We start from the raw sequence: 19,672 nt of genomic DNA on the forward strand, positions 1-19,672 counted from the left end.
TTATAGTCCCCAAAGTTCGGTGTTCTTTATATCCTACCTTGATTGAGCACCCACAGTTTCCTGTCTGTGCATCTTGGATTCCCAACCAGATTGGAATGCCTTTAGTGCAGACATAACAGGCTCAGACATTCATCCATCCTGTCAATAAACCTTTATGATTGATCTCAGGTCTGTGAAATCAAGGCTGCTGAAATGTCTATACAACACACAAGTTCCTGCAGCCAGATGGAGGAAGACAGGGCTGGCAAGATTTCTCTGGGTCCCATGATCCAGCATCGAGGAAAGAAAAAGGATTTCTGAGAAGGTTCTGGGCTGTTGGTAGGGAATGTGCTCTGTCTACTTCTTCCCTCTGGGGTTCTTCATTGGCCTCTCACTATAGGAGGAAAGTGAGAGATGCAGAACTGTCTCCTCTCCTCAGTTTACCAAGAAGTTTCCCAAGAAGACCCTTCCCAGGGGTGGGCCTTGGGAACTATCTTTCCTGGAGCCATTTCCACTGGGTTTCTGGAGGACCAGGGCACCTGGACTCATGCGGAACCTGAGTCCGTGTCCATCCGTTGGGGCCAGTTCCCGTCACTCACCAGACCTCCCTGATTCCTTTCTTTCTCCTCCCTCCCCTCGCCGCAGGTCCTGATCCTGCATGCAGACCCAAAGTCCACCCAAATGAAAAAGGTCTAAGAAAACATCTCAATCAAGAGTTCAGAACTGGTTTGCCAAAGGGCTCCAGAGTCAGAGCAGGAGGAAAGTGAGTTTTGTCCCTGTGATCCGCCATCTCCCAAAGGCACCCAGCTCAGGCTGGCTCCTCAGGCAATAAGCCCACTGCCCCACCGCCCACCCTCCCAGACCCCAGCAGGCCAGGCCAGCAGAGAGGCTTTTGCTGGGTCTGAGGTGAGCCCCCTCCCGGGCCCCCTCCTCAAGGCTCAGAGACAAGCCTGGGTGGAAAAGCAAACAGGCCGGGGATGCGCCCTTTGGACCTTTTGCAATTCTTAATCTAGGGCCTCCTATAAATAGGGCGCTTGCGCGCGGGCGTGCATTCCCACCCTCCCCGCCTGCCCGCGGAACCAGTGTGGGTCTCAGCGCAGCCTCTGAGGAGCCCCCGGAGGCAGCAGCGGCGCCCGGCCTGGCCAGGCCGCAGCCCGGAGCCAAGGAGCCTCTCCACCCGCTTGTCCGCCATGGGCCCAGCGAGGTCCGCGCTGCTGCCGCTGCTGCTGCTGCTCCTGGGCGCCGGCGCCTGGGCCCGTGAGTGGATGGGGTGCGGGTGGGATGCGGGGCGGGGCTGTAACCTCCCACCAACATGGACCCGAGGCAGTGGAAGCCGGTGGGGTGGCAGGGGTCGTGGTGGGGCAGTTTGGGCTTGGGTCGGAGGGAGGGAGCACAGGGTTCACAGGCTCGCTGGGACAGGGGACAGGGGGAAGGAGGGCTCCTTCAGACTCCGGATGGAGGGCCTGAGCCTGAGCTCTCTAGAACCTGCTTCCTACCTGAAAATAAACCTGTGCGGTGGTCCGCCCCGGCAGACCCTCACAACCACAGGAGGACACGGGAAAGCCCAGTTTCTTTCTTCTTTTCTTACAGAAGACGAGGTGTTGGAAAATGCCACCCCGAGCTGTCCAAGTAAGTCTTTTCTCCACTGGGCATGGACGGGGCGCCCCACAGCAGGCCAACCGCCCTCTGGACTTCTGGTTATTAAGGCCACCTCACTCTACGTAGTACTATGATGCTCAGCTTTGTGTTGCTGCTCTGATCCTAGGAAACAAGTGCTTTGCACCTCTGCCCACCCCCAAGGGTCTCAACCCTCACTTACTAGTCCTTTTGTCCCAAAAGTTTGACCTGGGGGTCCAGCAGGGAAGGGACAGCCACTCTGTCAACCTTATGAACACTTTAAAGAGACAGCACTGTCCTGTTTATCAGTGACTAATCATTGATTCAGAGTGTGTGGGGATGAAGAAATACTAACCTTTGTGCAAAAATCCAGCTCCCCGCCCCTTGGTATTTACCTGACCCCTAGAGGTCAGAGGAGCTGGCCTTGTGCAGTACCAGGTGTTCTCTGGAGAGCTCCTGGGCTGACCTCCAGTGGTGCCGCACTGCCATCTGGTGGACATCTGGCAGCACTACATTGGGCTCTGTAGTTTTGTCTCAAAGTTGTTCATAAAATTCCCTCATAGTGCAATCCTCCAGAAATGTCTTCTTAAAGTCAACCAGATACTCCTAATGCTTAATGAACTTTACCTCAGGTATTTTATATAATTAAAAAGAGTCACAGGCTGGTCGTGGTGGCGCATGCCTGTAATCCCAGTGTCTAGGGAGACTGAGGCAAGAGGATCACAAGTTCAAAGTCAGCCACAGCAACTTAGTGAGGTTCTAAATAAAATATAGAAGAGGGCTGGAGATGTGGCTCAGTGTTTAAGTACCCTGGGTTCAATCCCCAGTAACAACAACAACAACACACACACAAAAAGTCACAGAATCATGGTATTTTCAAGCCAAGAAAAGCACTATCCATTTGCTTAGTGCTGTCAAATCCTACTTCTCCAAAGTTCTTTTCTATAATTTTTGGAGCTCCATTATTTAATACTTGGCACTCTCCTCCCTGTACCTCAGATGATATGTTCAAGGAATCCCAACTAATTTAAATATGAGATTCAGCAAAAACAAAATGGAGGAGTTAAATCTCTTTTAAAAATTAAGTATCATACAAAGAAAATTAAAAATAATTTGAGCTCAATTACTTATTTTTATTATCTAAACCACCACCCCTCTCTGCCCAGAACTGACTGACCCTGGGAGAGTTATTTCTGATAAGCTGACTTGTTTCTAATTTTAGAAGAGGCAACTCAATTCAAGCACCTCCGGAAGTACATGTATAACTATGAGGCAGAGAGTTCCAGTGGTGTCCCTGGGACTGCTGATTCAAGAAGCATCACAAAGATCAACTGTAAGGTATGGAGGATGGGGGCAGGAGGAACCTGCAGCCCAGGCTTGCTCCTCAGGTGTTCTGAACTGGACCTTCCAGGAGGTCCCCACACAGGCCAGAACTGTAGTGACCTCGAATTGCTAGAACTGTCCCTGAACTTGTAAGTCAGTCACATTGCTGAGAAGTTGTCCACCGCAGAAAAATTTTGCCTGGAAAAAAATATTCTTCCATTAATTTCCAAGTTTTCACTTGAGTACGCGGTCTAGATTACCAACAGTGTAGGATGGTAGCTTTCAAGACAAGAGAGGCCCAGTGAGTAAGCTAAGAGAGACCGGCATCTCAGGAAAGGTGGGGGAAGGTGGTGTTTACAATCAAAGTCAAACAAAACCTGTTGCTAAAGAGAAATGGGGAAAAAATTAAAAATGTGTACATGCAGTTCATTCTAAAATGAAACTTTGCTTATTCTTGAGACTGGCTATCCTCCTGTTCCTCGCCATATAAAACAGCTCTGAGGGCTATTGTTAAGGTTTGTATGGGGAAGAGAGGGCAGGTTGAGAAGCTTCCCTGTTCTCCACCGGCCTCCATAGTTCTTGTCTGTGTTTCAGATAAGGTAAGCATTACTCACACGTGGCTTTGTGAATTTAATAAAATTAACAATTCACATCTTAGTCTCATTAGCCACTAGGGAGCTCTTTCCACTGCAACTATGTGTGAGACCCTCAGTAGGCCCTAGTGGATACAGTTTTGGGGTGACATGAAGGAAACATTTTCTGTGGAAACCAGTGATCACCATCTTCCTGCTTCCTATTTTTCTTATTAAACTCATGCTTAGTCTTTCTTCCAAACAAGTACACCAAGTGCTTTATAACTAAAGTGAGTAGTTTAAAACCAGTGAAAAATATCCTCCTTCCCATACATAGATGCAAACTTAAGAAACTTGTTACCCTGGAAGAGGAAAAGACCAAAAGTAGGACAAAGCCTAGACTGATGCATGGAGACCATGAGGCTCCTTGGGAACCCAGTTGGTGTTGGGACGCAGACCACCATGGTCCCCAGCAGCACTTCCCTTGGTGTCCTAATTAGACATGAATCCCTGGTCTGGGAGAACTCTCTCGCACTTGATAGAGAACCTCAGTATGCTGCTACCCTCCATTCTCAGGTCGAGCTAGAAGTTCCCCAACTCTGCAGCTTCATCCTGAAGACCAGCCAGTGTAGCCTGAAGGAGGTGTATGGCTTCAACCCTGAGGGCAAGGCTTTGCTGAAAAAAACCAAGAACTCTGAGGAGTTTGCAGCCGCCATGTCCAAGTAAGGGTAGACGCGTGCATTTTGATTTCTGAGCTCTGTGCATCCCTGGCTGTGTTGCATGGTTGCATGCTCCCGTATGTGTGCCCAGTGAGGCATGAACAGGTGTGTTCATGTTAGGCCTGCCTGTGAGTATAAGCGTTTTATAATCAGTGTTCACCATGGATCAGGAAACTAGAATTTTCACAACTATCAAAAAGAGGAAAGCATTACTTACCCTCCCCTGGTCAGGTTCCCTTGATTATCATTTAGAGATGTTTCTAAAAGATCTCACGCTTTTAAACTCTTTGAGGCAATTTATTTAAATAAGATGGTGCCAAAGGGCCTTCAGTGCCAACACACAGTGGCACAGTGGGGGACAAGGCTTCAGTGCAGGGCAAATGGGGGACAAGACTTCAGTGGCCCCCTACCCAGGGCTTGCATGCAGCCACTGCACACTAGAAGGCCAGTACTTTGTTTACAACTGGCATCTCTTCTGACAGACCAGCACCTGCACCAGTCATTAGATATTTTCAGCATCACCTCTGCCTTGTCCCTAATTACAGCATAAAGAGCCCTAAGTGAATGTCAATACAGGCAGTCAGCGGGTGGCATGGAGAAATAAGAGTCTTGTGTGGATGCTTCTTTCTTGCATCCAAACACCTTACTTTACCTGAGACTCAGATGTACATGGAGGGAGGGGTTTGGTGGCAGGAGGGAACGGTAGTTACTTTTTGGTCCTTACTCTTCTCTAAACAAAAGGGACTCTTACTCTTGACCAGGAGTGCTTTACAGGCCTTGGTCACCATGTCTGGAATTTTCTGAAAGGTGCAGAGTGATGGACTTAATTAGAACAGGTGCAACCAGGCCCTCAGACGCCCAAATCATCCCCATGAGAAGGTCCTAAAACCATAATCAACATGAATTGAGATCATATAAAAGACAAGTGTATAAAAAGAAGCTCAAATTCACTAGAAGTCAGGAAATGCAAATGAATGTTACAAGAAGCTGTAGATTACCTCACGCCTGTAAGACTGCACAACTTTAAAACAGCAATGGCACCTGTTGCTGGCAGACCAGGGAGGAAAAGTTATTCCCATGCAAGGCTCGTGGGAATGAGAGCCACAGGGCGATAGCTATTCCAGTTGAAAATACTTATACCCTTGGACACAGTAATTCCAATCTCTGGGACTCTAGCCCATGAAAATAAAAGCAGTAATGCATGAAGATGAAGATAAACACATAAGGATATTTATTTCAGTATTGTTTGTGTGGCAAAAAAGGGGGGCGGGGAGTCCGGTAAATGCCACCAAATGGGGCAATGTGTTGAATAAACTATGTATAACAACAGAATGGAATGTTTATACAGTTTTTGAAAAAAGAATCGCTTAGAGCTATAGCAAACGACTCAGGGTTTTCATAGAGTATAATTATATGAGAAAAACAAGATGAAGGAAAGTATGCATAATACCAAACCATTTGCATAAAACAAATAATGACCAAATCTTTATGTGTCTGTGTTTGCACCCACCATCTATGTAGTATTGTATGAACAGGAGCTATGATTGAAATACCCACTAGTGTGTCCATACTGGGAGCAAGACTGGTGGGTGGGAAACGGGATAGATGAGCCCAGCCAAAAAAGGAAAGAAAAAGAATGGCGAAACTTCATCTGTTTGTATACTTTTTTGAAAATATGTATTTGTGTGTGCATATATTTATAAAGAACTGATGTTAAGAACTGAGAAGGAGCCTGTCAAGCAGCAGCTTCCTTCCAGCAGGCTCGCAGTGGAGAAAGGGCCTTGCTGCGATCACACACTCTCTCTCTGGGACAGGTACGAGCTCAGGCTGGCCATTCCTGAAGGGAGGCAAGTCTTCCTTTACCCAGAGAAGGATGAACCTAAACACATCCTGAACATCAAGAGGGGCATCATTTCCGCACTCCTGGTTCCCCCAGAGACAGAAGAAGCCAAACAAGAGGTGTTCATGGTGAGAATTTAGACAGCTGCTGCTAAAGCCTCTAAACTCCGCTTCCAGGTCAAAGACCTGTCACACTGCACATGAAGTGGACTGTTGTCTTGGCTACACAGGAGACCCTATATTGGTGTGAAGTACTGGAGCCTGTGGTTCCTCCTGTCCCACAGGGTCACTGATGGACATCCCGAGCAGGTTGAACATGTCGGGTCTAATTTTAAAGCACTTACTGGGACTCCTGACCTCTCTACCTGCTTTCCTTTGGTATTTCCCCCTCTAGTTCCCACACGTTACGTACAACATGGCAAAGCCTGTGTGCACAGTATATTCCAAAAGATTGGAATATGTTGCCAGCCTCTTTTTAAGAATTTCAGATTTCATCGTAGAGAGAGCCCAATTTTCTTCAGTCCTGTGAACGTTTATGAGCCCTGAGGCTGCTGAGTTCTCAGCTCACTGTACTTGGAGAACACAGAGGTGCATCCTGTACTGGCCTTTTCTCCGAGGTGCTCTTAACCTGCTCTTCTCTCCCAGCCCTGGCTGGCCAGGCATCAGAAGTGCTGGGAGGAAAGAAAGTCCTTCCCAAATCTCTGTTCCTTCTGCCTTTGCTCCCGGCTTCTTTCCCAGCCCTTCCCGAATACCTAAAGGCTTTTCCCACATTGAGTGCTCCTGTGTCTTCTGCTCCCACAGGACAGCGTGTATGGAAACTGCTCCACTCAGGTTACCGTCACGACAAGGAAGGGCAATGTGGCCACAGAGATATCCACTGAGAGGGACCTGCAGCAGTGTGACAGCTTCCAGCCCATCAGCACTGGGGTCAGCCCTCTCGCCCTCATCCAAGGCCTGGTGAGTCCCATGCCAGCCTCCAGTCTGCCCTGAGCAGCATCCTCCTGACAAACCCTGGGGAATGTTCCAGCTCATAGAAACCTCTGAGATGATCCTGCCAGGCTGGTTCTTTGTGTAGACTCTGCAGGATGCCCAGGACCAGGCAAGGGAAGGACTGCAAAGGCTGGGCAGCTTTTTATTAATCGTGCCAGGATTAGAATCGGGCTCCTGACTCTCAGCCCAGAGCTCTGTCCCTCCATGGTCCTCCTGTCGTAACACCGAATCCTCCACCATCACTTGAGAGGGATGATGGTTCACCCCTGAGAAGGCAGAACCCCTTGCTGTTGCTTTCTGTGTGAGAGCTGCTTGCCCCAATACCTGGCCTCCAAGGAGGTCCTAAAGCCTGTGTTCTCTCCTCTCCCTCATCCCAGCCTCCTGTCTTTCCACCCCAGTTGTAACTCTGGCCAAGTTAAGGCCCTCTGGCCTCCTGTCTGGGCCACCCACTCAGTACTGACCTCTTCTGCTGCAGTTGGGTCACATAGCACATAATACCTGAGTTTGCCTAAGCCCCTGTCATATCCTCCAGGACGTGACTCACAGGTCATCTCAGTAAACAAGAAAGATGAGCAATCACTGCCCTGCCTGGCTGTGTTCCTGGTCATTGTCCTTGGGACTGAACACAGGGACTCTGATGACTGCGGGGCCCAGAGTCAGAGGAGGCTGATGCACTGGCTTAGGGTCTTTTCTGAGCAGCTGCTCTATGTTTAGTCCCAAGGAGGGAGGGAGAGTAGCAGGTGAACCATGGAGCTTTTCCTTGAGATGCTTCCAGGCTAATGCAGCAGCAAGGTTCACACGCATACCCGTAAAGCACAGTGCACAGGATACCTGATAAAACGATGAACTGAGCAGTGCAGACAAGCAGTTCTCAGCCTGAATGGTTAGGATGCAGCATTATGCACGTAGCTCATCAGGCAAAGTCATGGAGGGTGTGGAGCACAAACCCGAAAAAGACAAAGGATGTGCAAATGAGAGAGAGCCAAGGACAGGCTTCTAGGCAAGGAACATCTGGCGGGTAGTAGCATGTGTGGCATTATGTCGGGCAGATGGGTATGTGGGACATAGGCATGTGTGTGTGCAGGATGAGAGCTCCGCTAGGCTGGGGTAGGAGGTCTGCAGCCCGGAGTATGCAGACCTGAGGTGTCCCTCGGCCAGACGTCAGGAATCCAGTTGTCTTCCTTTTCCGAGCTTGTCTAGTGGTGCAGGGCTCCCATTCTCCCACCTCGAAGGAAATGACTGTGACAGAAGATGGAGGTCCAAACCCCAGGGACTGTCCAAAATGCTCATCTCCAACTTCATGCACAGGTCCGCCACTTGTCAACTCTGCTCAGCAGTAAGCAGTCCTGCCAGTACACCCTGGACTCTAAGAGGAAGCATGTGTCAGAAGCCATCTGCAAGGAGCAGCACCTGCTCCTGCCTTTCTCCTACAAGTAGGTCACCTGCTGCTCCCGTGACTCATCACCAGGGGGTTTATGTGAGCTGAACTCTCCCGTTCCCTGTTCCAGGCTAGGCTGTGCCCGGGTGGGAGCTGTGGAGAGGTACAGAGCAGCGCCCATGACTGTCCTCCTTTTTAAGCGAACAGGCAATCTTGCAGAAAGTCCTTAGACATGTGAGGCAATTTGAGACCAACCAAAGATATCTCAGACTTTAAGGACCATAGATCCAGAAAATCAGGGAATCATTGCAGGATGCCCTGGTTAGGAATAGTTTCATGGAAGATTTGGGATATTTGATGGGAGACTTGTGCATCCAATCCATTTTGAAAGCTGACAATTAACTAATGTTTATTGGGTAATTACTGTGTTCTTGGCACTGTGCAGTGAGAGATACAAAGAATTTCGAGGCTCAGTGTTAGTCCCAGCCCTCTGGGAATTCTGGACTGATGTAAGATATAAGGTATATTTATCCTTTTTTAAAAATGTTTTTTAGTTGTCAATAGACATTTATTTTATTTATTTATTTATATGTGGTGCTGAGACTTGAACCCAGTGCCTCATACATGCTAGGCAAGTGCTCACCACTGAGCCACAACCCCGGCCCACATTTGTCCTTCTGAGAGAAGGATAATGAGTGTGACCAGGAGGATATGGGTGCTGCTCATTAGAGGGTCAAAGATACCTAGATTTAACCATGCTCTGAAAGGTGGGCAGGAGAGGGGCAGTAGCAGAGATAGGAACTTTGGACATGAAAAGACTAGTATGTTCTGGGTTGGTGGCCCTCCATGAGGCAGGTGCTTCCTCTGTTACCAGGAATAAGTACGGGATGATGATACACATTACACAGACTCTGAAACTCGAAGACACACCTAAGATCAACAGCCGCTTCTTTAATGCAGGTAAGATTTTTGTCCTCATTGGTGCAAGGAAAGCTGCCCAGCGGTTGCGCATCACAGCTTCATTCCTGACTGGGTCCTATTAAATGTCTCCTGCCTAAAAAGTGAAGCGGACTCTGGTGTCTGGCTACTGAGTAGGCAGATTCAGTTCAGAGCATCAAGGGGCAGTGGGATGAAGAGAAGTTGCCAAAGCTGCTTAGGTTTTTATTGGAAACTAGTGACACCTTCAGTGAAGTTGACAGCCTCATAGATTCCATGACTAGACTTGTGTCTGGCCTGGACCAGATGGAGAAAGCAGGAAAAGATTTTTAGGGCCAAGACAGAGGAAGTCCAAGGAATTGAACTTCAGAGACTTCTAGTGTAACTCTAGCCCAGCATTCTATCCTGCGTAAATCTGTCAAAACTCACTTGTGCCTCACCTCATTTACTCTTTTTGTTCATAGCACCTATGATGTTAGGTGGTAACAGCAGGTGCATTTACACTCATTCTGCAGAGGGGAAATGGGACAGGAGGGAGGCTTAGTGATGTAGTCAAGGTCCCAGAACCCCAGAGATGGTATAAAATGAGCAAAGCCAGGACTCTGCCCATCATTTCACAACTCCGTGCCCATCTTCACTCCTCTCCCTACACAAGTCAGAGCAGAAGGAAGAGAAGGCTGCAGAAGGGTCTCCCCTCACCATGAACTGCTGGAAGGTTCAAGTAGAAGGGCCGATGGTAAAACAAATAGTCCAGCCTCAGCTGTCACCTGCTCAGTTGCAGTATCTTCTCACCTTTCCAACAGAAAGTAATTTGATACCAGAGTCAGATAAACCTGGATTAAATTCCAGCTCTGCCTGTTAGTTCCAGAGAGTTCTTGGGTAAGAACTCACAAAGTAAATTTCTCACCTCTGGATCTTAGTTCCTTTTTCTTAAGTTGGGAGTAATACCAACCCTCAGGGATGCTGCAGTGAATCAGCTAACAAACAACACCCAGCACAGAGCAACATGCCTACTAGGCATGAGAAGACGGTTGTTTTCTTCTCTTTTCTACCTGCTGGTACCTCCCTAGTTTCCAATTTCTATTATTTGAAGACATGGTTAAGATGTAGAAATAACCAAGAATTCCTTTGGCACTTTCCAGGTGCTGAGAAGGTGGGTCTGGCCTTCGAGAGCACCAAATCCACATTGCCACCAAAGCAGGCCGAGGCTGTCCTAAAGACCCTCCAAGAACTGAAAAAGCTGTCCATCTCTGAGCAGAATGCCCAGAGAGCAAATCTCTTCAACAAACTGGTTACTGAGTTGAGAGGCCTCAATGAAGAGGCAGTCAAATCCCTCTTGCCACAGCTGATCGAGGTGTCCAGGTAGGTCTTTAATGGTTGCAACTCAATCTCTCAGACAACCTGTGCAAGCCAGCAGAACTTTTGATCTTTGATCAGAGGACCTCAGGAACCACTTAAATATCAATCTAGTTAATCAGTTAGTCAATCAGTTAATGTCTGCTACGCAGAGAAATGTCAGCTAAGGTGCTAAGAGTTTCAAGGCAAGACACACGTACACAGGGCATCTGAGGCAGGCATGTATTTGTGTGTTAAAACCAGAGGGAGGTAGTTCCTCATTTGATGGGTACCTTCTCATTCCTACATCTATTGTGGGTTCGCTGAAGAATGTTGAGGTAGTAAGTCTGTGCCCTCTGGATCTTACAGGTTAGAGGAGAGAGAGCTCAAGCAAACAAAATAATGTGATTTCTCTACACTTCAAGGGGCAGGCTCCAAGTGCTCTGAAGGTCACAGAAGGTGCTGAGGCCAGAATGGACCAGGCCAGTGTTGGTCAAGCATGTTCTGTGTCCTGAGCAAAGGGCAGTGATAACAGTCCTCTTTCAGCTTAAGGCCCAGGGGTCCTTCTTCAAATTTCTTTCAAGATGTTTCTCCAGTGGAAATACTCTTAGGGAAGGATCATGGTTCTTGGGCTCAGAGTTGGATTTTGAATTTAGAACTTAATAAGAGACATAGGGCCCTCCTGGAAGAGGTCACACCACGGGCCGAGGAGAGTTCCCCATCTTGATGCTGCTCTGTGTAAGTCCCTCTACACATCTCTCCTCAGCCCCATCACTTTGCAAGCCTTGGTTCAGTGTGGACAGCCCCAGTGTTATACTCACATCCTCCAGTGGCTGAAGAGTGAGAAAGCTCACCCGCTTCTGATAGATGTTGTAACCTACCTGGTGGCCTTGATCCCAGAGCCCTCAACACAGAGGCTGCGAGAGATCTTCAACATGGCCAGGGAGCAGCAAAGCCGGGCCACCCTGTATGCACTGAGCCATGTAGTCAACAGGTGAGTATCCGCACTGAATTTCTCCACCTGGGGGCAGAGGGAAGCCCTGCCTCTCTGTACTGACTTGGCAACACTCCCTTACCTTCAAACCCTCGTGCCCACTCTTTTCTCCTGGTCATTTTGAGAGTAACAGCTTGAAATAAGAAATCAGCAAACACAAGTTTGGATTTTCTGAAAGCCTACCTTTGCTTTCTGATTTAGGAAGGTGTTAATACTCTTCTCTTATTCCATAGCTACCATAAGATGACCCAGGCAGTGACCCAGGACCTTCAGGACGTTGCCAATTACCTGTTGGAACAGATTCGCAATGAGTGTACTGGGGATGAAGATCACACCTACTTGATCCTGAGGGTACTTTCAGTCTTTTGTTATAAGATGCATCATTTCAGAAATGCTCTTCTAGGACACCCCTTATTTCTCCTTCTGCTCTGTGATGAGCTCTTATTTCTTTTCTTCAATGCAGATCATCGGAAATATGGGAAGAACCATGGAGCAGGTAATGCCAAGACTCAAATCTTCAGTCCTGAAGTGTATCAAAAGCGCAAAGCCATCACTGCTGATTCAGAAAGCTGCTATCCAGGCCCTGAGGAAGATGGAACTCAGAGAGGAGGTAAAGTACACAGAGGATGTCTGAAAGTGAAAGTGTATGCTGATCCACAAAGTCTGGGAAAGTCTGAGGGGAATGAGATTCTAAATTTCATTCTTGTGCTGACTTTCTTCTGTTTTCCATTGCAAACTTCAGTGAACCTGTTGACTGCCTAGCACTACATGGCATGAGAGACACAGGCAACCTTGCTGCTTCTACTCCTCTATCACAAAGAACATGAAATTTTTGCTACATGATGTCCTGCTACCAGATTGACCACCACTCTCATTTTGGGAAAACATACCTAATTTCTCCAATGTTACCAAACTAAGAGTGAACCTGATCCTCCTACCTTAGGTAGCAGAAATGCCAGAGCTTTAGACACTACCTTATTTATTAGTTCCAAACTCTCACTGTTCCTTCCTACCTTTATTCTCACATTGAAATAATTTATGTTTAAACAACTTTAGTGGCAGATCTCAGCATTCTAATGCAATTGAATTGAGCACATATTTGATAGCAGTCTTCTGAGAATCTCACCTTGAGCTGGTTGCTTTGGGGAACACTGGCGAGAAGATTCAGCATTATTTGAAGAATTATTAGAGAGAAATTAGACTTGTGTGTAAGAACGAGCTAGCAGACCATGCCAGTGTTGGCCAGCCATGTTCTGTGTCCTGATAACAGTCTCCTCTTTGGGCTGCAGGTCAGGGGGATCCTTCTCCAGTCTTTTGTGGATGGTGCTGCTCCGGTGGATAAGCGACTGGCTGCCTATCTCATGCTGATGAGGGGGCCTTCCCAGTCAGATATTAGCAAAATTACCCGACTTCTCCTACGGGAGCAGAATGAACAAGTGAAGAACTTTGTGGCTTCCCACATTGCCAACATCTTGAACTCAGAAGAATTGGATATCCAAGAGTAAGTGCCCCCTGCCCTGCAATCTGCTACTGAGGGCCCTGGGCTGTTCCAAATCTCCATTCTGGTCCAGGCCCCGCCTGCCCTTTATGGAGTGTGCTGTCTTCTGGAACAAAGACTCGTGTGAGTGCGCAGCAGACCCTGAGCCAAAGTCTTGGGGCAAATGAAACCCATATATTTTAGTAGTGATTGGAATCCATATTTACTCAGGATGCAAGAGACAATGAATAAGTCACATGGTATGTTGGCTTAAAGTATATCCCTTCTTTTTATCTAGACTAAAAAATTTAGTGAAAGAAGCCCTGAAAGAATTTCAACTTCCAACTGTCATGGACTTCAGAAAATTTTCCCGGAACTATCACCTTTCCAAATCTGTTTCTCTTCCATCACTTGACCCAGTCTCAGCCAAAATCGAAGGGAATCTTATCTTTGATCCAAGTAATTACCTTCCTAAAGAAAGCATGCTGAAAACAACCCTCGCCGTCTTTGGATTTGCTCCAACCGACCTCGTCGAGGTATGTGTGAGACTGAAGAAGAGTCTCAAGTTCTCTTGCCTGGTCTGTACACCAGAAATACAAAGTCAGGGGAGCTGTGAGCCAGCCTGGGGAGGAGCAGGAATCACCAGGTGATTGGTACCTTCGTTTCGAGGCCTTTCCCTTTCCTTCCTTCCTTGCCTTCCTCTCTGTCCACTAGGGGTCATCTGAAACATAATTCTTCATATTAATGGAAATGTAGATGTTTCCAAAAAGCCCTTCAACTCAAAATCCATCCAAATACTTGAGCTAGTCAATCATTTCTGGTTCAAACCCCAAATCCACTCCCAACTCTGAATCCTCAGCTTCCTTATCCTCTCTCATCCCTGTCTTTTCTAGAAAAAGGCAAATGGGTTGCACCCTTCAAGTGTCCACTGAAATTTAAATAGACAGCCTCTGTGAAATGCTAAGCCTAGCTCCTTTCCTGCAGTGCTCATCAAATACATTTTTAGTTAAATAGACAAAAGGGGGAATGGGAGACTGATGTGTCGCCAAAACACCCAGTGGCGTATTCTTGCTTGATTTTCTTTCTCAGATTGGCTTGGAAGGAAAAGGCTTTGAGCCAACGCTGGAAGCTCTTTTTGGGAAGAAAGGATTTTTCCCAGACAGTGTCAACAAGGCTTTATATTGGGTCAATGGTCAAGTCCCTGATCATGTCTCCAAGGTCTTGGTGGACCACTTTGACTATACCAAAGACGATAAACATGAGCAGGTATGTATCTGATAAGTGTTCTCTCAAGGAAAGCTTTGGGTCTCAGTAAAAAAAATTCTTTTCTAAGCATAGGAGTCTTCAAGGTCCTATCTAACTGAAATAACAACTGTGGCTGTGTATTACCCAGTCCTACAGGGCTAAGGGCCAGTATCCTCAGCTGTTAAGGGCCTCATGGAAATGCATTATGTCCAGGACCAGACTCACTAGGAGCACTCTAGCAAAATGATTAAGAGTATGAAGTGTGGGACCTGGGTTTGATTCTAACCTCAGTCGTTAAGCTACATATCCCAGGCAGCTTAAATGTTATATAACATTATATATAACATTACCCTGAGGATGCAGGAACAGATATATATATATACATATATATATATAAAATGTTATATATTATATATTTATATATAAATATTTATAATATATTTATATTTATATACTTATAATATATTATATATATTTATAACATATAAATATATATATATGTATCTGTTCCTGCATCCTCAGGGTACTAATAATAATCCACACCTCACAAGGTTATTTAAAGACTACATTAAATAAGGTACATAAAATGCTAAGCACAGTGCCTAACACAAGTCTCAGATGCTCAATAAGAAGTTTCTATTATAAGTTTTAAATTGATATTTTCCTTTCATTATTATTAGCTGCTTTCTTTGACTGTCACTCATATCAGTGCACCAGTTAATGGCACCAAAAATCCATATTGAGGTTGGAAATGAGTCCCTAGTGAAGGAGTAGAAACAAGGTTGTATGATCTGCAGCTTCTTATTCTTTAACATTTTGCTATCTAAAGTATGATCTGATGATTGGCACTACATGATAGCTTGTTATAAATGCAGGACTTTAAGCCCACCAAGGACCTACTGAATCAGAATCTGCATTTTAATAAGACCCCAGGGGACTTGTGTGTACATTCAAGGTTGAGAACAGGGCAATAATTTGCTCCCAGGTGCTCCCTGGCAGTCTCATCTCCATCTTCTGATTTGCCAACCTCCGCTTGAAGCCGATGGCCTTTGATCTGTTTTGGGTCTAGCTATTTCCTTTCTTTCACAATATCTGTGCATCACTCTAGGATATTCTTCCTGTCTCTAAGAAGAACAGGCCGACAATCAGGTGTTTTCCAAGCTCTTGTCTCACTTATAGGGAAACTACACTTTCTCAGAAAACCCTGTTACTCCTCCTTAGTGAAGCAGAGAGGGCTAAGTAGCGGGGGAGGACAGAAGTCTTTTATCCTGAGGAGCTCTGTGGATCTCAGAATCCTGGAGAACAGGGATTCCCTTTTCTATTCCTGCATTTTGTTTCTTCAAGTTAATAACAGCTTTGAAAGCACTACCATCCCTGAAAAGACCTCAGGCTTTTTTGATCTTTGTTTAGACGAATTATCTTTCAGTAAAAGGAAGGAGCCTGATTCCAGTGTCTGCCCTAAAGCCCCACCTCCAGGTTTTGTATTTAGGCCAGTCATGGCAGCAGGAGAAAGACCCCACCTTAGGAAACCAAAGGTATCAGACAAAGCTGACATGTCACTAAACATTGTGTTACCAAAATCCCAGGACATGGTAAATGGAATTATGCCCATCGTTGAAAAGCTGATCAATGATTTGAGATCCAAAGAAATCCCAGAAGCCAGCGCCTACCTCCGCATCTTGGGAGAAGAACTTGGCTTTGTCAGGCTCCAAGACCTCCAGCTCCTGGGAAGGCTGCTGCTGAGCGGTGCTCACACACTGCAGGGAATCCACCATATGGTAAGTGACCAGGCCCCTGAGAGGGCCCATAGATTAGCAGGTGCTCTTCCTAGATCTCCCAGACTCCCTTAAGATCCTGGCCACACAAAGCAAAGAAAGTGCATGTATTTCCCTCAAAGATACAAGTTCACTCTGAATCTCAATGAAGAAGATCTTGAGATCACCAGGAATTGGTGCCTTCAGAAATGAAATCATTCATAATGTTAGCTGTACTTTTAAGAGCATTAGTATGATCTTCCAGAAAACAATGTTAAGTGTACCTTCCTCTCTACCTGCAATGAAGACTACTTTTAACATTAAAAGGACACAATGATTAGAAAAAAAGTGTTGGGAAAACTGTAACCCACTATCCAAATATTGGTCACAATTTTTATTATAATTAATTTACTAATAAAATAGAAAATATACCCCCATGATTAAATAAATACTCGTGTTGATTTTAAGAAAACAGACTCGAGTTATTTTATGGAAATGCTACAAAAGACAAAAACCCATGTATATTAATAGGTACATCATTTCAGAAGCTTTTTCATTTCAAAAATTAATTTTACCAAAATATAATACACTTCAAGTAAATTCTCACTTACATTCAGATTTTTAAAAATTAGGATTAAGCCACACCATAGATTTTACTTAGAGCTCTGAGGCCCTGCACTATTCCTAAGTACTTTGAGAACCACCAGTTGAAAAGTGACATGATATTCAATTCAGAGCAATTGCATATATTCCAAATCATTGACATAAGTATTCATTAACCTTTATTTATTAAGTTAGTTAGCTAAATATGCTAGTTCCTTCTTTTCTAGATAAAGAGAAATTATTGTCGGTGTTTGGGAGGTTGCACTTAACAAAACTCAGGGCAGAAGGATGGCTTGCTTTAATTTGCTCTCCCCTGTTCAATTTGCAGATTGGACAGGCCATAAGGGCAGGCTCAAAGAGTGACTTGTTTCTTCACTACATCTTCGTGGACAATGCCTTTGTGCTTCCCACTGGAGTGGGGTCACAGTTGCAAGTGTCCTTTTCTGGAGTCATCACCCCTGGGACCAAAACTGGAGTGAAACTGGAACTAGCCAATGTAAGATCCTGTTTGCATTGATGGCAAACAAGTGGGTATTGTTCTTTTCCTCTTGTGGGGGGAGGAATTTTTAAATATTTCACATTTTTAAAATGTGTTTCCAGTTTGCCACAATGTCTATCATCATGGTCATCACCTCATTAATTTTTATGAAAGCCTTAGGATTCCCGCAGCATGAACCACCTCTCCATCTCCAGTTGGGGTGTGGCAATAAGATGAAGACTTAGTTGTTCTCTTGATAAATGAGTGTTTTGGTCATCTTTCAATCTAGTTATGCCTAAATTTAACTAAGTTGCTTCCTCATCCTGTATAGTGAAGTCTGGCTTTGAAGAACTGGGCACTTGGCTTTTCATCCTCTAAATAAATCACAATACTGTTTGCTGAGATGTGAGTTATCCATAGATATTTGCCCAGAGATGGGAAAGGGTGGTTGATCTGATGGTCATGGGCTGAGATATTTAACAATACTGAATAGGCTGTTTTCCAACTTGCAGATGCAGGCTGATCTGGTGGCAAAGCCCTCTGTGACTGTGGAGTTTGTAACAAATATGGGCATCCTCCTTCCTGACTTCGCTAGGAGTGGTGTCCAAATGAACACCAACTTCTTCCATGAGTCAGGCCTGGAGGCTCGTGTGGCCCTAAAGGCTGGACAACTGAAGTTCATCATTCCTTCTCCAAAGAGGCCAGTCAAGCTATTTAGTGGCAGGTAATTCTTTCAGCCAGGTGTGCCTGGCCAGTTTCAAAGAGTTGAGAACATATCTGTAGGGTTTGGTCAGGCTAGATAACCAACAGAGAAAATTAACATCCCAGAGAAGCAGGAAAGGAGAGGGAAGGAAGATTCTTGATTACCTATTTTTAGCCTAACCTAGACTCAAACACACAAAATAACTGCCTTTTTTTTTTTCTTCTTTCTACATTTTACTAAATTATCCTATATCGTCCTTTATTGAGACTTAAGATCTACTGTTTAGTTGGTCATAACTCTGCTGTGGAGGATTTTGTTGTCATTGTCGATTGTTTGCTTAGAGAATGAAGTAGCACTAGCTCTACAGAAATCTCCCTTGAAAAATTAAGATTTTTCTCTAGGAAAAATGCCAGAGGATATACTGTTTTGGGGTAGCTAGCTCAGTGGATAAAGCATGAAAATCCGTGATGGATTATAGGATTCAGCCTCTGTTGAGAGTTCCATTTTCAATGACATCCTCTACCATTGATTGACCTTAGTTTTGATATTTTGAACACATTAATTTTCTCATTCAGAAGTAGAATTTAGGTCTCCTCTGGCCTTCTAGAGCTTAACTTTACAGGGAAGACATACAATTGAGGAAACAGCAGCCATGGAGTGAGGGCTAGGTTAGCGGCAGTATTAGAATACCGTGAAGCCTGAGGGAGTCAGAGCAGGCTTTCGGAGGCAGGTACACTTGATCTGCTATCAAGGACTGAGACTTACCCAAGCAAAAGAGAAAGGAATGCATGTTCTAAGCAAAGAGAAAAACATGTCGAACAGCCTAAGGAAAAAGAAAATGGTTCATGGGACTGAATGAAATTGAGTATACCAAAGTGCTCTGAGAGCATAAATGGAGGTGGTAGGGAGAAGAGGGTCCAGGGCAACCATGGCCACTTTGTCAGCCATGGTAAAGAACCTGGACTCTTCTGAAGGCAAAAGAGTCGAAAAGGAGAGTATAACTAAGGCAAGGCTGGTGTTCTAGAAGAACTAACTACTCTGACTCCAGGTAGAGGTAGCAAGACTGGCGACCATTTAGGAGTCTGTTACAAACATATGGGCAGGAGGGGACAATAGCCTCCACTGGGGGAGAGCCAGGGGCAGAGACAAGTGAGAGGTGCCAGAAATTATATGGAGATGGAATCAGGAGCTCTTAATTCTTGACTGGGTATGGGGATAAGGGAAAAGAAAGAGAGAAGGGAGGCAGAGCGCCCTTCATTTTAAATAAAGACTACAGAGGGGGAGCTGCTTTTTTAGAGAAAGATGACAAATTCCATTTTGGATGTGCTGTATTTATGTCCTATGAAATAACCAGCTAGAACTATCTAGGTGGCAAATGAACCTGTGAATCTGAGCCTAGCAAACAGGTTAGAGCTCAGACATGGAGTTGGGCATCAGCAGTATACAGAGGTGTGATGGAATAGCAATTGGCATAGAGTGCAACCAGAGAGGCAGCAGGAGAACCAAGGCCATAAGGGTCTAGAGGGTAGACCCTTCTACTGGAGGGTAGAACATGAGATAGGCAGTCCAGAGTTGGCATGCAAGACTCCAGCCCATCAGTAAAGGGTGTTCTTACTGAGAAAACAACACTAGGGAAAGAACAGGGTACTTAAAAAAAAATGTCCCCTTCAAAGATACAGGGACATTTTTTACTTCCTTTTATTTTCACAATTTAAAGTACATATGTAGGA

The 19,672-nt window shown here is 45.6% G+C and overlaps 1 protein-coding gene across 1 annotated transcript in view; it reads left to right on the forward strand.

Moving 5' to 3' along the window:
• The first annotated feature begins 1,048 nt into the window (after positions 1–1,048).
• Apob (apolipoprotein B) overlaps positions 1,049–19,672 on the forward strand; it is a 38,224-nt gene continuing 19,600 nt past the window's right edge. The window contains exons 1-18 of the mRNA XM_047522404.1: positions 1,049–1,236; positions 1,570–1,608; positions 2,819–2,934; positions 4,068–4,213; positions 6,025–6,178; positions 6,851–7,006; positions 8,348–8,472; positions 9,292–9,377; positions 10,496–10,715; positions 11,455–11,682; positions 11,916–12,033; positions 12,146–12,292; positions 12,972–13,183; positions 13,458–13,695; positions 14,249–14,425; positions 15,991–16,182; positions 17,090–17,257; positions 17,752–17,963. Of these exons, the coding sequence (XP_047378360.1) occupies positions 1,170–1,236; positions 1,570–1,608; positions 2,819–2,934; positions 4,068–4,213; positions 6,025–6,178; positions 6,851–7,006; positions 8,348–8,472; positions 9,292–9,377; positions 10,496–10,715; positions 11,455–11,682; positions 11,916–12,033; positions 12,146–12,292; positions 12,972–13,183; positions 13,458–13,695; positions 14,249–14,425; positions 15,991–16,182; positions 17,090–17,257; positions 17,752–17,963 (2,801 nt within the window). The 5' untranslated portion in view covers positions 1,049–1,169. The remainder of the gene's footprint in view (positions 1,237–1,569; positions 1,609–2,818; positions 2,935–4,067; positions 4,214–6,024; positions 6,179–6,850; positions 7,007–8,347; positions 8,473–9,291; positions 9,378–10,495; positions 10,716–11,454; positions 11,683–11,915; positions 12,034–12,145; positions 12,293–12,971; positions 13,184–13,457; positions 13,696–14,248; positions 14,426–15,990; positions 16,183–17,089; positions 17,258–17,751; positions 17,964–19,672) is intronic.

The sequence above is a fragment of the Sciurus carolinensis genome, chromosome 13 (genome assembly GCF_902686445.1).
Source record: "Sciurus carolinensis chromosome 13, mSciCar1.2, whole genome shotgun sequence".
Lineage (NCBI taxonomy): Eukaryota > Metazoa > Chordata > Mammalia > Rodentia > Sciuridae > Sciurus > Sciurus carolinensis.